We start from the raw sequence: 11,760 nt of genomic DNA, 5'->3' as shown, positions 1-11,760 counted from the left end.
GGTTTAGTGATGCTGGCCACATGACCCAGAAAAAGCCTGTCTGTGGACAAACGCTGGTTCCCTCGGCCTTTGACTGGACTTAACCATACAGGGGTCCTTTATCTTTTTTTTAGTGGTCCCCCATGGCTCAGACACACAACCCATATCCACCGGAAGCCATGCACGTTCTGTCTTGCGGGTCCAATTTAGTGCAACTCCCAGCCAGCTCAAGCTATTGAACTTCCAGTGCCCACTGAAGATATATTTTATTCCACCAAACATATTAATTGAAGTTACAGTCTTGGACTAATATCTAGGTGAGTGAGACCAGGGTTCAAATCCCCACCCCCTTGGCCAGGAAGGTCACTGGCTGACCCAGGACCAATCCTTGCCTCCCAGCCTTAACCTACCTCATAGGGTTGTTGTGGGGGTTTAAAAGGGGGGGAGAACCATGTACTGCACCTTGAACTCCTTGGAGGAAAAGGTGGGATAGAAATGCAATGAATAAATAAATAGCTGGGTCTGATTTTAGAGTTTTGACCGATTTTGACCTTTTCTGTAGTGAGTTTCATGCATACCGCTTGTAGGGAATTAGAATATAAACAGTATAGAAAAATAGAATACAAACCTTTTGAAATCTGAAAGTTTGTAATATAGATTATAGAAGATGCAATGTGCCCATCAGTGATTACATGTGCACCAGGACCCAAAAAACTGCGCTACAGCCAGATTGTTTAAATACTTAACAGTTTTATTTTAGGTTTGCTATCCACACACAAACAGCAGAGACCAACACATAGTATACATGGTATACACAAAGCAGCCAGTACAATAGGCATTTCCATCCTTTTGCTGTATATCTTGCAAAAGAACCATATTTTTAACAAAAATTAAAAGCCCCTCCCTTCCCAAACACACTGCAATGGGCGAGGATGTCAGTGCTGCATAGCTGATCATGGAAACCAACCGTTTTGATAAAGGGAAGCCTCTGAAGCCATCAAAGGCTAGTGAATGCATTACTGGGCATGGCAGAAGACAACAGGGGGGGAAACCCAACACAAATTAAAATGCATTTTCAGAGAAGTCAGATTTGAAGTCTGTACAAGTCACAGGTGTGATATCTGCATTACAGAATTAAGAGCAGATCCTTCTGTCTCCCCCAGAGAGCTGTAGTTCTGCAAAAGGGTGGGATTTCTAATTGAGACTCCTCCACGCCAAACTACAATTCCCAGGATTCTTTGGAGTGAACCCACCATACACCATTGCAAGTAAATTTGCAAGGTGTACTAACCCATCATACCACATGCAACTCTGTTACCCCTTTGTGGTTCTTTTCCTTACTCTTCACTGGCAGACAGGCAAGCAGCTACTTGCAAGCCTAGGAAAACTGGTATAAATGCAATGTACACATGTGGTGTATAAAGGCCTAAAGCAGACACCCCCCAAACTTTAGCCCTCCAGATGTTTTGGACTACGATTCCCATCTTCCCCGACCACTGGTCCTGTTAGCTAGGGATCATGGGAGTTGTAGGCCAAAACATCTGGATGGCCGCAGTTTGGGGGTGCCTGATCTAAAGCCTAAGGTAAGGTACATGTGGCCTCTAGGTGTTATTGGCCCCTATCTGTGATTATCCTTGGCCACTGGCTAAGCTGGCTGGGAGTGATAGAGTCCATCAACATCTGGACTCTATCAGTCCCCCATCTCTGTCATCTAGAGCTGCACTAATATGTTTTGACAGGTGTAACTGGTTGCCCAGAGGGACTGCCAGGTCTAGAATTTTGAGGGCATAGATCTAGAACTTTGGCCACATGGTGCTTTTAGAGAAGAATGTCAACTGGGGCCATTTTGCCCCACCCAGTGACTTTCCCAATGTCCTCCATGTTGTAAATATATGTATATCAACCTGATACCTTCACAATTTTTTTCTTCTCACCATCTTTAGAAGAAGAAGAAATAAACCCAGAAGTTCTGATCCCATTCTCAAGTTCTTTGAATATCGCTGCAGATCTTAGTTTCAATGGAACACACCAAGGGTGTGTGGACAAGCAGAATATCAGGCCCAGCAACCTGAATTAACAACCTCTCTTAATATATAATTCCATTTTACAACCTTGTAAACAATTGGATAAGGAAGAAGTGGGAATGCCACTGTTTTTAGTCAACAGAAATTCCCATCCCCAAATACCATAGAATCAGCACCATATTGAAATCAAGAGTGCCCCTATTTGCTACATGTGGCAGAGAAACAAACAAACTGGAAGGGACTCTTATAAAGATGACGACGGGTGTGGAAACTAAGCCTTATGAGGAACACTCCCATGAGGGAGTTGGGCATTTTGAACTTGGAGGTGACTGAGAGGTGATATGATAGTCAGCCATCTTCAAATATCTAAAGGGCTATCACATGGGAGAGGGAGCCAGCTAATTTTCTGCTGCTCCAGAGAGGAGGACCTGAACCAATTGATTCAAGAGATTCCAACTAAACCTCTGGTGCTAAGAGCTGTTCAGCAGTGGAATGGGTCACCTGGGAACATGGTGGATTCTCCTTCATTGAAGGTTCTTAAACAGGGATCCTTTCACTGTGGTTGCTGCATTGCAGCAGGCGGGACTAGATGAACCTTGGGGGTCACTTCCAACTCTACAATGCTATGTAAGCTATTGACCACCTTACATCCAATGAAGATAACTTGTGGTGACGGTGATGGTGGTGATGGTGGTATTGATTAACCCATTTGCAGACACATGAAAAGGCAGTAGCAGAGTTGAACTGAAAGGCAAAGGGGCACTAAGACATGGGTGGGCAAAAGGCAGCTTGACTAGGAGATCTCTGGCTGAATTGCTGTTTAACAGCAGCAACAATTTTTTTTTATTGGAGAAAACCTGCCGTCCCCTAGAATTTCAAACATCTCCAATCTGGAGATGCCAGGGATTGAACCTGGGACCTTCTGCATGCCAAGCAGATGCTCTACCACTAAGCTATGGCCCATCCTCTGATGGTGGGAACAAGCACGCTATTCTCACTATAAGGGAACAACCATAGCATTCCAGCCTGGAGAGTTAAAGACAAAAACCTTAAGGTGCAATATCACACTAATAAGCTCCAGATATCAGAAGTGGAGTAGTGGGGACCACCTCTTCAGTATATCCTTAGTATAATGGTTGACTTAGCCCCAGGCGTCAGAGCAGCTGTAAATATCCACCTAACCGTATGATTTCCCCCTTCCCTGCAAATTGTTCAAGTAGCAGACAAGGATGGCTGCGGGAAACTCAATTTGGCCCTTAAAGATTTTTCATGCACAGTACAAAGTCAGCTTGGCAAATATCCAGAGCACTTCAGAGAAAGAGGCGTTCAGATTCACAGGTATTTTGCAGAGGCTTACTGCAATCTCTGGAAATACTCACAATACAACAATGAATTTGGAAGAGGTGTGGCTTATGGATAACTCCTAAGAAGAGAAGAGAAGAACCTGGGTTTTCTAACTCCCGTGTACATGTGTTGGGGAGATAAAATGCCCCCCTCAAACTGCTTTAGGGGTTGTTCCAAGGGAAATAGGCAACAAACAAATGGTTTACTTCAACCAAGAAAGACAAAAAAGGGAAAAAGAGGTCAAGCACCATTTAAACCTACACATATTTGGCCCGTAAACATGAACAGAAGTAAATCAACCCATCCATCGCCAGCCCTGCCCTGCACAGAAGCCTGAAAGCAACAAGGGGGTGGGAATTTCTAGGTACCCACAACGCATCAGGGCTGGTCGGCCTTGGAGGTACCTTACGGTACCGGTTGGAAAGCCTTGCATTTTGCTGTGGGTGCAATGGTAATCCCTTATGGTCCTTTACAATGGGAGGGTGTTGGGGTGATGGGTCCCCAATAGGAGATGACCCCTTTGTATTTCGGGATAGGTTGGGGCCATGACTCTAAGGAACGGCCGCCATTGTCTCTGGTCCATCTTGGACGGCAATTTCTCTCAATCTCTGATCTTGCATTTCTACTTCATGACGGCAGGTTGGGCCATGCGAGGCCATGCAAGGCAGAGATTGGGTGGTTTGGCAGCTTCGAGGTAGTTGTTTATTCCTGCTTCACCACTGAGCGCCCAGATTGTCAACCCCCCCTACTCAGCCCCTTCTCATTGGCACTCTTCCTTGCTTGCTCTCATTCTCTCTTTCTTTCGGCCCATTCAGAATCCTTTTGTTCGTCCAAATGCACTATGTAACAGATCCCACTCCACTCAGTCGACTCCCTTTTCCCTCCCCCCCGGAGGCTATTTTTGTTTCTTTTCTTTTTTTTACACTTTCAGCCACTTGATCATCAAGAGCCAGAATTATGCTCATTAGGCCTTGGTCAATACAAGGGTCCAGCCCGGTCAGCACGGCCTCAGGGTGCAAAAGTCCAGCTCCTGTGGCTTCTTCCTGAGGTTGCAGCGGTCGCGGGGCAGCAGGACGGCCCCCCTGCCCATGCACTTCAGCATGCGTCGCTTGAAACCCCGGCCACATGTTTTCGAGCACGGCGACCAGGAGGAGGCCTCCCACACCGGGCAAGGGTCCCCACATATCCTGATGTCAGTAGGCCGCTGAGTGGCATCGCACGCAGAGGCCGCCTGGCCAAGTGCATCGCGACACTGCACCATGCGCTTCTGCAGCCCATTGCCGCAGGTGACGGAGCAGTCTTCCCAGCTGGTGGTGGCCCACTTGTAAGAGGGGCGTTTGTAATCCGGTCTGCCGGGATCGAGGCGGTTGGAGAGGGTGAGGATGCTGTTGGTGAGGACTGGCGGGCGCTTCCCATCTTTGCGGTATGAGGACTTGTCCTCCCTGCTTTCTTTGGGCAAGTAGAAAGAGTAGCGGACGCGAGGTGGGGTCATCTTCCCCACAGACAACACTTCCACTGTCAATGGTTCCTGGATGGGCATAAAGGCTTGGAGGCTTTCCACAGCTGTCCCAGTTCCGCTGTAGCGCAACACGCTCCCTTTGACCATCAGGTCCCTCTCTACTGCCGAGACGATGAAATGCCCGTTCAGGAGGTATTTGCCGTGCCCGTTTTTCACAGCCAGGTAGTTGTCATCACTGACCAAGCCCTTGTAGCCCCGCTGCCGGATGTCAATGCTGGAAGCTCCAGCTGGGATGAGCACCACAAAGTTGTAGCCATGCCTGGATGAGAAAAGGGAGGGGGGAGATTAGATGTGATACATAAATTAGCAAGTTCACACAGCATAGGGCAGTGTTTCCCAACCTTGTGCCTCCAGATGTTTTGGGACTACAACTCCCATCATCCCTAGCTAGCAAGACCAGTGGTCAGGAATGATGGGAGTTGTAGTCCCAAAACATCTGGAGGCACAAGGTTGGGAAACACTGGCATAGGGATTGCATGTAGTGCAGAATTCAGTCTCCAAATATCTCAGGGTGGAAGCTTTTGAGCCAGTTGGGCCCAGAATTAGCAATGGCATCCTCAAGCAGTTGATGGGAAGGCTACATCCTAGCAGCCCCACCCCCATGCCTGCTGTCAGCCTTTGGTGTCAGGAGGCTGACACCACACATTTAGAGCACCATGATACTACTTTAAACAGTTGTGGCTCCTTCCCACCCAAAGTATCTTGAGAACTGTCCTTAGTTAATGGTGCTGAGAGTTGTTCGGAGACCCCATCACAGAGCTGCCATTCCCAGAGTGGTTTAACAATCAATCCCTCTTTGCAGGGAACTCTGGGAATTGCAACAGGGAGGGAAATAGGGGTTTCATAACAATGCCTAGCAAACCACATCATCCAGAATTCCTTGGGGGGAGCCATGACTGTTTAAAGTAGTATCATACCATAGAACTTTAAATGTATGGTATGAGTGTCATTCTAGGGCATTGTGGGAAATTTAAATGGAGGCTCACCTTCCAGTGCTAATCAGAGGGCCACTGCCTGCCCTACGAGAGCCCCATAAGAGGGCATCAGCTGAAACTGGCCTTGAAACCAGCATTTCCATTCTGAACTAGGCATCGATAGTCATTTTGCAACATAAATTGCGCCCTCTCTAAGATAGCTTAAAACAAACATACAGAAGATGTCTTTAGCTGGGCAGGAATAGTAGCTTTGCAACTCGTTGTTAGGTTTTTTCTTTAAGACTGATGTGGTCAATGGTGCTACACAGAGATGTGTGTTTGTAACCTTGTTCTGAATGATAGCACACCTGTGAGCTTTTGCTAATTTGAATAATTGAAGGTAGAGTTTGCTTACTGTAATGTGATTGGGTAATTGATTATTTTGAATTCTGTATTTAAGCAAATGGTTCATGGGTGTGGTGGTGGTGATGTATTGTGAAATGAGAGGAAAGGAGTAGAGGAGTGTGTTGTATATAGTTGTAAATAAAAGCAAGCAAAGATACTGAGGACGACTTTGTTATTTCGTCGACCCTGCCGCTGTTGCCACTCAGGTTGGTGCGTATTTTGCCCAACATCCGGTTATGGGCCCAGAAACTGCGCATGGGTGTTTGAACTGCTTGCTAAGAGGGCTGCGAAGCTGAGCTATCTGCCGGTCGAAAAGGAGCCATAAGTATATCCAGGATGGATGACGGCGAAAAGATGGCGCTTACCTTTCCTCAACTAACTGATGGTAATTATAGTCTTTGGTCCTTTAGAATGAGAGGGTTACTCGAATGTAAGGACCTGTTTGACTACGCCACAGATGACCCTCCTCAGATAATCACCCCTGAATGGATACGGGGGGATAACAAAGCCAAAGCTTTTATAAACTTAGCAGTGTCCGACCAGCAAGTTGTGTATATCAGAGATAAAACGTCGGCTAAAGAAATGTGGGAGAGTTTGGCTGCAGTCCATTTGAGAAAAGAGTCCGCGTCAGCCTTGGCTTTTTACCGCCAGCTTTATCAGGCAAAGCTGCAACCTGGCGGTGACTTGGCAGCTCACCTGAGACATTTACAGGAAATCAGGTTGGAGCTTTTGAGAAGAGACATTGTGGTTCCTGTTAATCAATTTTGTTTTATAATCCTCTGCTCATTAAACAAAGAGTATGATGCAGTCGCAAGCCAGCTCGCTTTGGTCCCTCCTGACCAGCTGAGTATTGAAGGCGTGACTGCAAAATTGATGGCGGAGCTGGACAGGCGAGACGCCTCTGTTATGCCTGTTCCCAAAGAGCAGAATGTGCATTCAGATGACAATAGGGATGTTGTAGCTTTAAGAGCCAACAAGAAATGCTTTGCCTGTGGCCTTTTGGGACATTTTGCTTCGGAATGCAGAGCAAAGAGTAAAAAGTCTTCCTCTAGGTTGCAAAAGGGACACACAGCCACTCAGGCGTGGAAGCCTTCACAGCGACTGCAGCGAGGTAGTCGACCCGAGCCACAAGCATTCTTTGCAGAACCACAGGCTTGTGAGGTTAAAAGAGGTAACTGGGACTTTTTCATCATCGATAGTGGCGCATCGCAGCACTTGTGCAGCAATCGCAGTCTCTTCATAACCTACACACCAGAGACTGGAAATGTGCATTTAGCGAATGGAATAGTTTTGCCCTCACTTGGAAAGGGGACTATAAAACTGCATAGTTTGAATATTACTATATCAGATGTTGTTTATTGCCCTGAATTGTGTGGGAATTTATTATCAGTTTATCAGTTTGCACGTCAAGGTGTTAGAGCTAAATTTACTGAAAAAATGTGCCGATTTTATCGGGCCAACAAGCAGGTTCTCTATGCAAAACAGACTCATGGGCTTTACAGGCTTAAGTTTCACTCCTCTTCAGGAGGAAGCAATAGCTGTTGTGGTGTAGCCAATAGGAGCAGGCAGGGGTTGGCAAATTGCCAGCCACATAAAAACTGCCTACATGAAGCTCACCGCAAGCTTTGCCATAAAAACTTTGCAGATGTTTTAAAAACACGGGATATAGTGCATGGCCTAGAAATTAAACCGTGTAAATTTTACATGAACTGCCTGTCATGCTGCAAACATAAAATTAAGGTGGCACGAAAGGGCAAAAGCACTATGAGAGAAGTAGCAGAGCCTTTTGAAAGGGTTCACTGTGATCTAGTAGGACCATTGCCAGAATCACTTGGAGGGTCCCGATTCTGGCTAACACTTGTGGACCAGAAAACCAGATATGTTTGGACATATGCAATCTCTAAGAAGTCTCAAGCACTAGAAATGTATAAAAAGTTTTGCAACTGGGTTAAGACTCATTTTGGTAAAAATATACAAAACCTGTACTCTGATCTTGGAGGTGAATTTATGTCGCAGGATTTTGAAGAGTTCCTAAATGCGCAGGGGACAGTACACCAAGTGTCCTCACCCAGGAGTCCCTGGCAGAATGGGATTGCTGAGGTTGTTAACAAAAACCTACAATCTGGGATAAAAACAATGCTCCATGATGCTCAACTTCCTGATAGCTTCTGGGCTGAATGTTTGAGCTGTTACACGCATGTAAAGAATCGATCCTATCATTCTGCATTAACAGTAACACCTTATGAAATGCTTTTTGGAAAGCGTCCCAATCTAAAGTATTTGTGTGTTTGGGGCAGTGATGTTATGATGCATTACCCAGCTAAAGGGAAGCTGGAGGAAAGAGGTATCCCAGGTAAATTTATGGGATATCAACAAGGGAATTATCGCATTTATTTACCAGACACAAAAAAGTTTCACCTTACCCGTAGCATTATACCATCAGTACACTGGGATGGTGTAGCTGAGTTTCAAGATAGTGATGGTCTTAAAGAAATATCCCCAGAGAGTACAGCTGATGCTAATGAGCAGCCAGTTGATACCGATCCTGACAGTAATCAGTCAGAGATTGGAGAGTGTGAGTTTAAAGGGGAACAAGAGTCAATGGACAACTCAGACCATACTTTAAGTCCAAAGCCCTCTACTAGCCATATTTCTGAAGTTTCAGAAGGAAATTTAAAAGCTGACAGTGAAAGTTTACCAGAGCTTAGGCGCTCCAGTAGGATAACTAGACAGCCTCAACGTTACATCAATGAACAACAGCTACAAAGGCAGAAACGACAGGAGCAGTTGTTTAAACGTAGAAACATTGCTACTGTTGATGAGGAAATAGAAGAAGTTGCAAACAATGTATATTGCAACCAAGTTAATTTTGAACCAAAAAGTTTTAAAGAGATACAAACCATGCCAAAGTCACAAGCTCAACAATGGATGAAAGCGATAGACTCTGAGCTTGCATCTCTAAATCAAAATAACACCTGGACTTTTGTGAAGCAAACACCTGATATGCGAGTCATAGATTCAAGATGGGTGTTCAAAGTAAAACTTAATGATAAAAATAAAGTAATGAGATATAAAGCTAGGTTAGTAGCAAGGGGTTACCAACAATTGGAAGGCATTGATTATGAGAATGTGTTTTCTCCGAGTGTGAAGTTTGAAAGTATAAAGTTGATGATGCTAGACGCTGTTAAAAATGGGTGTGAATTGTACCATTGTGACATTTCCACAGCTTATCTTAATGCTGATTTGCATGAAGACATATACATGAAAGTTCCGGATGGTGTAGATGCTGCACCTGGGGTAGTTTGTAAATTAAACAAATCTCTGTATGGCCTGCATCAAAGTGGCAGGAATTGGCATGAAACTTTAAAACGAACCTTGATTGAATTTGGGTTTGCGCAGGGGAAAGCTGATAATTGCATTTTTACCAAACAATGTGGTAATTCTGTTGTCAAATTGGCCGTTTATGTTGATGATTTATTATTTTCATGTAAACATTTAAAGGAATACCAGTTGTTTCTTTCTCAACTTGGTAAACGTTTTGATGTAAAAGATTTGGGGAAAGTTAAGAATTACCTGTCCATGCAAATAGACAGGGAAGCAGATGGTTCTTTTGCTGTACATCAAACTGCAAAAATTAAAGATTTAATAGAAGTACTAAATTTGGAGAACGCAAAAGGAAAAGAAACCCCATTAACATGTGGATTTACTTTTACTAAAGAGGATACACCTTTTCATGACAAAACACTTTACCGGTCGATATTAGGGAAGCTGAACTTTATTCAGCGCGTGTCCAGACCAGACATATCTTTCAGTTTTAATTTTCTTTCCACATTTGTGGAGAATCCAACCAAGCAGTGTTTTCGAGCGTTAAAAAGAGTGGTGCTTGATCTTAAACACACGCTGCATTACAGGTTACATTTTAAGGCGCATAATGATACAGGGTTCGATATTTTTTGTGACGCATCTCATGCATCTGAACATTTCAAATATAAAGGTGTGTCCGGTTTTGTTTACAGATACAATGAATGTCCATTTGAATGGAGAACGCGCAGGCAGCATATAATTTGTATGTCAACCACAGAAAGTGAACTTTGTGCATGCTCTGAAGCCATCAGAGACATTGAATGGTTTTTGCAGTTGTTTGCAGACCTAAAAATAAAAGTGAAATTACCAATACCTGTGCACATTGATTCCCAAAGTGGAATAGCCATTTTGACATCAGAAGGCAATACCCAACGTACCAGAACGTTACGATTACGTTTGGAGTTTGCAAAACAAATGATTGATGAAAAAATGATTACTTTTGAATATGTAGCTGGACTAGAGCAAATAGCAGATATTTTCACAAAAGCTTTGCCAACAGCTACGCATCTTAAACATACACAGAAAATGCTGAATGTTACTGCTACGCATCATTGACCAGCAGGGGGTTGTTAGGTTTTTTCTTTAAGACTGATGTGGTCAATGGTGCTACACAGAGATGTGTGTTTGTAACCTTGTTCTGAATGATAGCACACCTGTGAGCTTTTGCTAATTTGAATAATTGAAGGTAGAGTTTGCTTACTGTAATGTGATTGGGTAATTGATTATTTTGAATTCTGTATTTAAGCAAATGGTTCATGGGTGTGGTGGTGGTGATGTATTGTGAAATGAGAGGAAAGGAGTAGAGGAGTGTGTTGTATATAGTTGTAAATAAAAGCAAGCAAAGATACTGAGGACGACTTTGTTATTTCGTCGACCCTGCCGCTGTTGCCACTCAGGTTGGTGCGTATTTTGCCCAACACTCCCACCATCCCTGACTGGATGCAGCTGGAGGGAGTTGGAGCCCAACAGCATCTCCCCACCACCCCCACTCTAAATGTTGATGCTTATTCTCCATTATTCAAATCTAGCCTCCTATGGACTGAATCAGACATTTGTTGGGTGTAGCTCTGTTATGTCTACAGAAAGCCCCCCCCCCCCCAGGATCTCAAGCAGGGCTCTTTCCCAACACTTCCCCACAGCTCAGGGGCAGAGCATCTGCTTTGCATGCAGAAGGTCTCAGATTCAATCCCTGGCATCTCCGGGTAGGGCTTAGAGAGCTGCTGCCAGTCAGTGTTGTCATCTCTGAGCTAGATGGACCTATGGCGAGACGTGGCATAAGGTGGTTTTCTACATTGCATGCCAGAGATCTGACCTCAGGCTTTCTGCATGCAAACTGGGCGCTGCCCCACTGAGCTGTGTCTCTGCATTCCTCTCCATGGAAGCAGGCAGAGGTTTTTTAAAAAAGAAGCTCACTCACATGGGTTTGGTGAACAAGCCAGAGACCTTCTTGCAGGTCTTGTTGTCTCCGCCACACACGCCGCATTTGTCGTACTTCTTTTTGGAGCCCAGTCTCCCATCGCATCCAGCCTTGATACATTTGCCCTGGACACACAGCGAGGTGGAATCTGGAGAACATGGCGTGCCATCCACCACCTGGGCAGAAAAAAGTGCTTACTTATTCATGCAATGCATAGTTAAACTATGGAACTCAGTGCCACAGGAGGCAGTGGTGGCCACCAACCTAGGTGGCAGTTAAAAAAAAAACAACAAC

General features: G+C 44.8%; 1 protein-coding gene and 1 non-coding gene across 2 annotated transcripts in view; both read right to left on the bottom strand.

Moving 5' to 3' along the window:
- Positions 1-709: 709 nt before the first annotated feature.
- ADAMTS15 (ADAM metallopeptidase with thrombospondin type 1 motif 15) overlaps positions 710-11,760 on the bottom strand; it is a 48,983-nt gene continuing 37,932 nt past the window's right edge. Inside the window, exons 7-8 of the mRNA XM_035139258.2 lie at positions 11,467-11,642; positions 710-5,125 (exon numbers count right to left, since the gene is read on the bottom strand). Coding sequence (XP_034995149.1) covers positions 4,345-5,125; positions 11,467-11,642 — 957 coding nt within the window. The 3' untranslated portion in view covers positions 710-4,344. The remainder of the gene's footprint in view (positions 5,126-11,466; positions 11,643-11,760) is intronic.
- TRNAA-GGC (transfer RNA alanine (anticodon GGC)) lies at positions 2,895-2,965 on the bottom strand. Its single transcript has one exon. It is a non-coding gene; the product is annotated as a tRNA-Ala (tRNA).

This window comes from Zootoca vivipara, chromosome 15, assembly GCF_963506605.1.
Source record: "Zootoca vivipara chromosome 15, rZooViv1.1, whole genome shotgun sequence".
NCBI classification, from domain to species: domain Eukaryota; kingdom Metazoa; phylum Chordata; class Lepidosauria; order Squamata; family Lacertidae; genus Zootoca; species Zootoca vivipara.
This window is presented reverse-complemented; position numbering and strand designations above follow the sequence as displayed.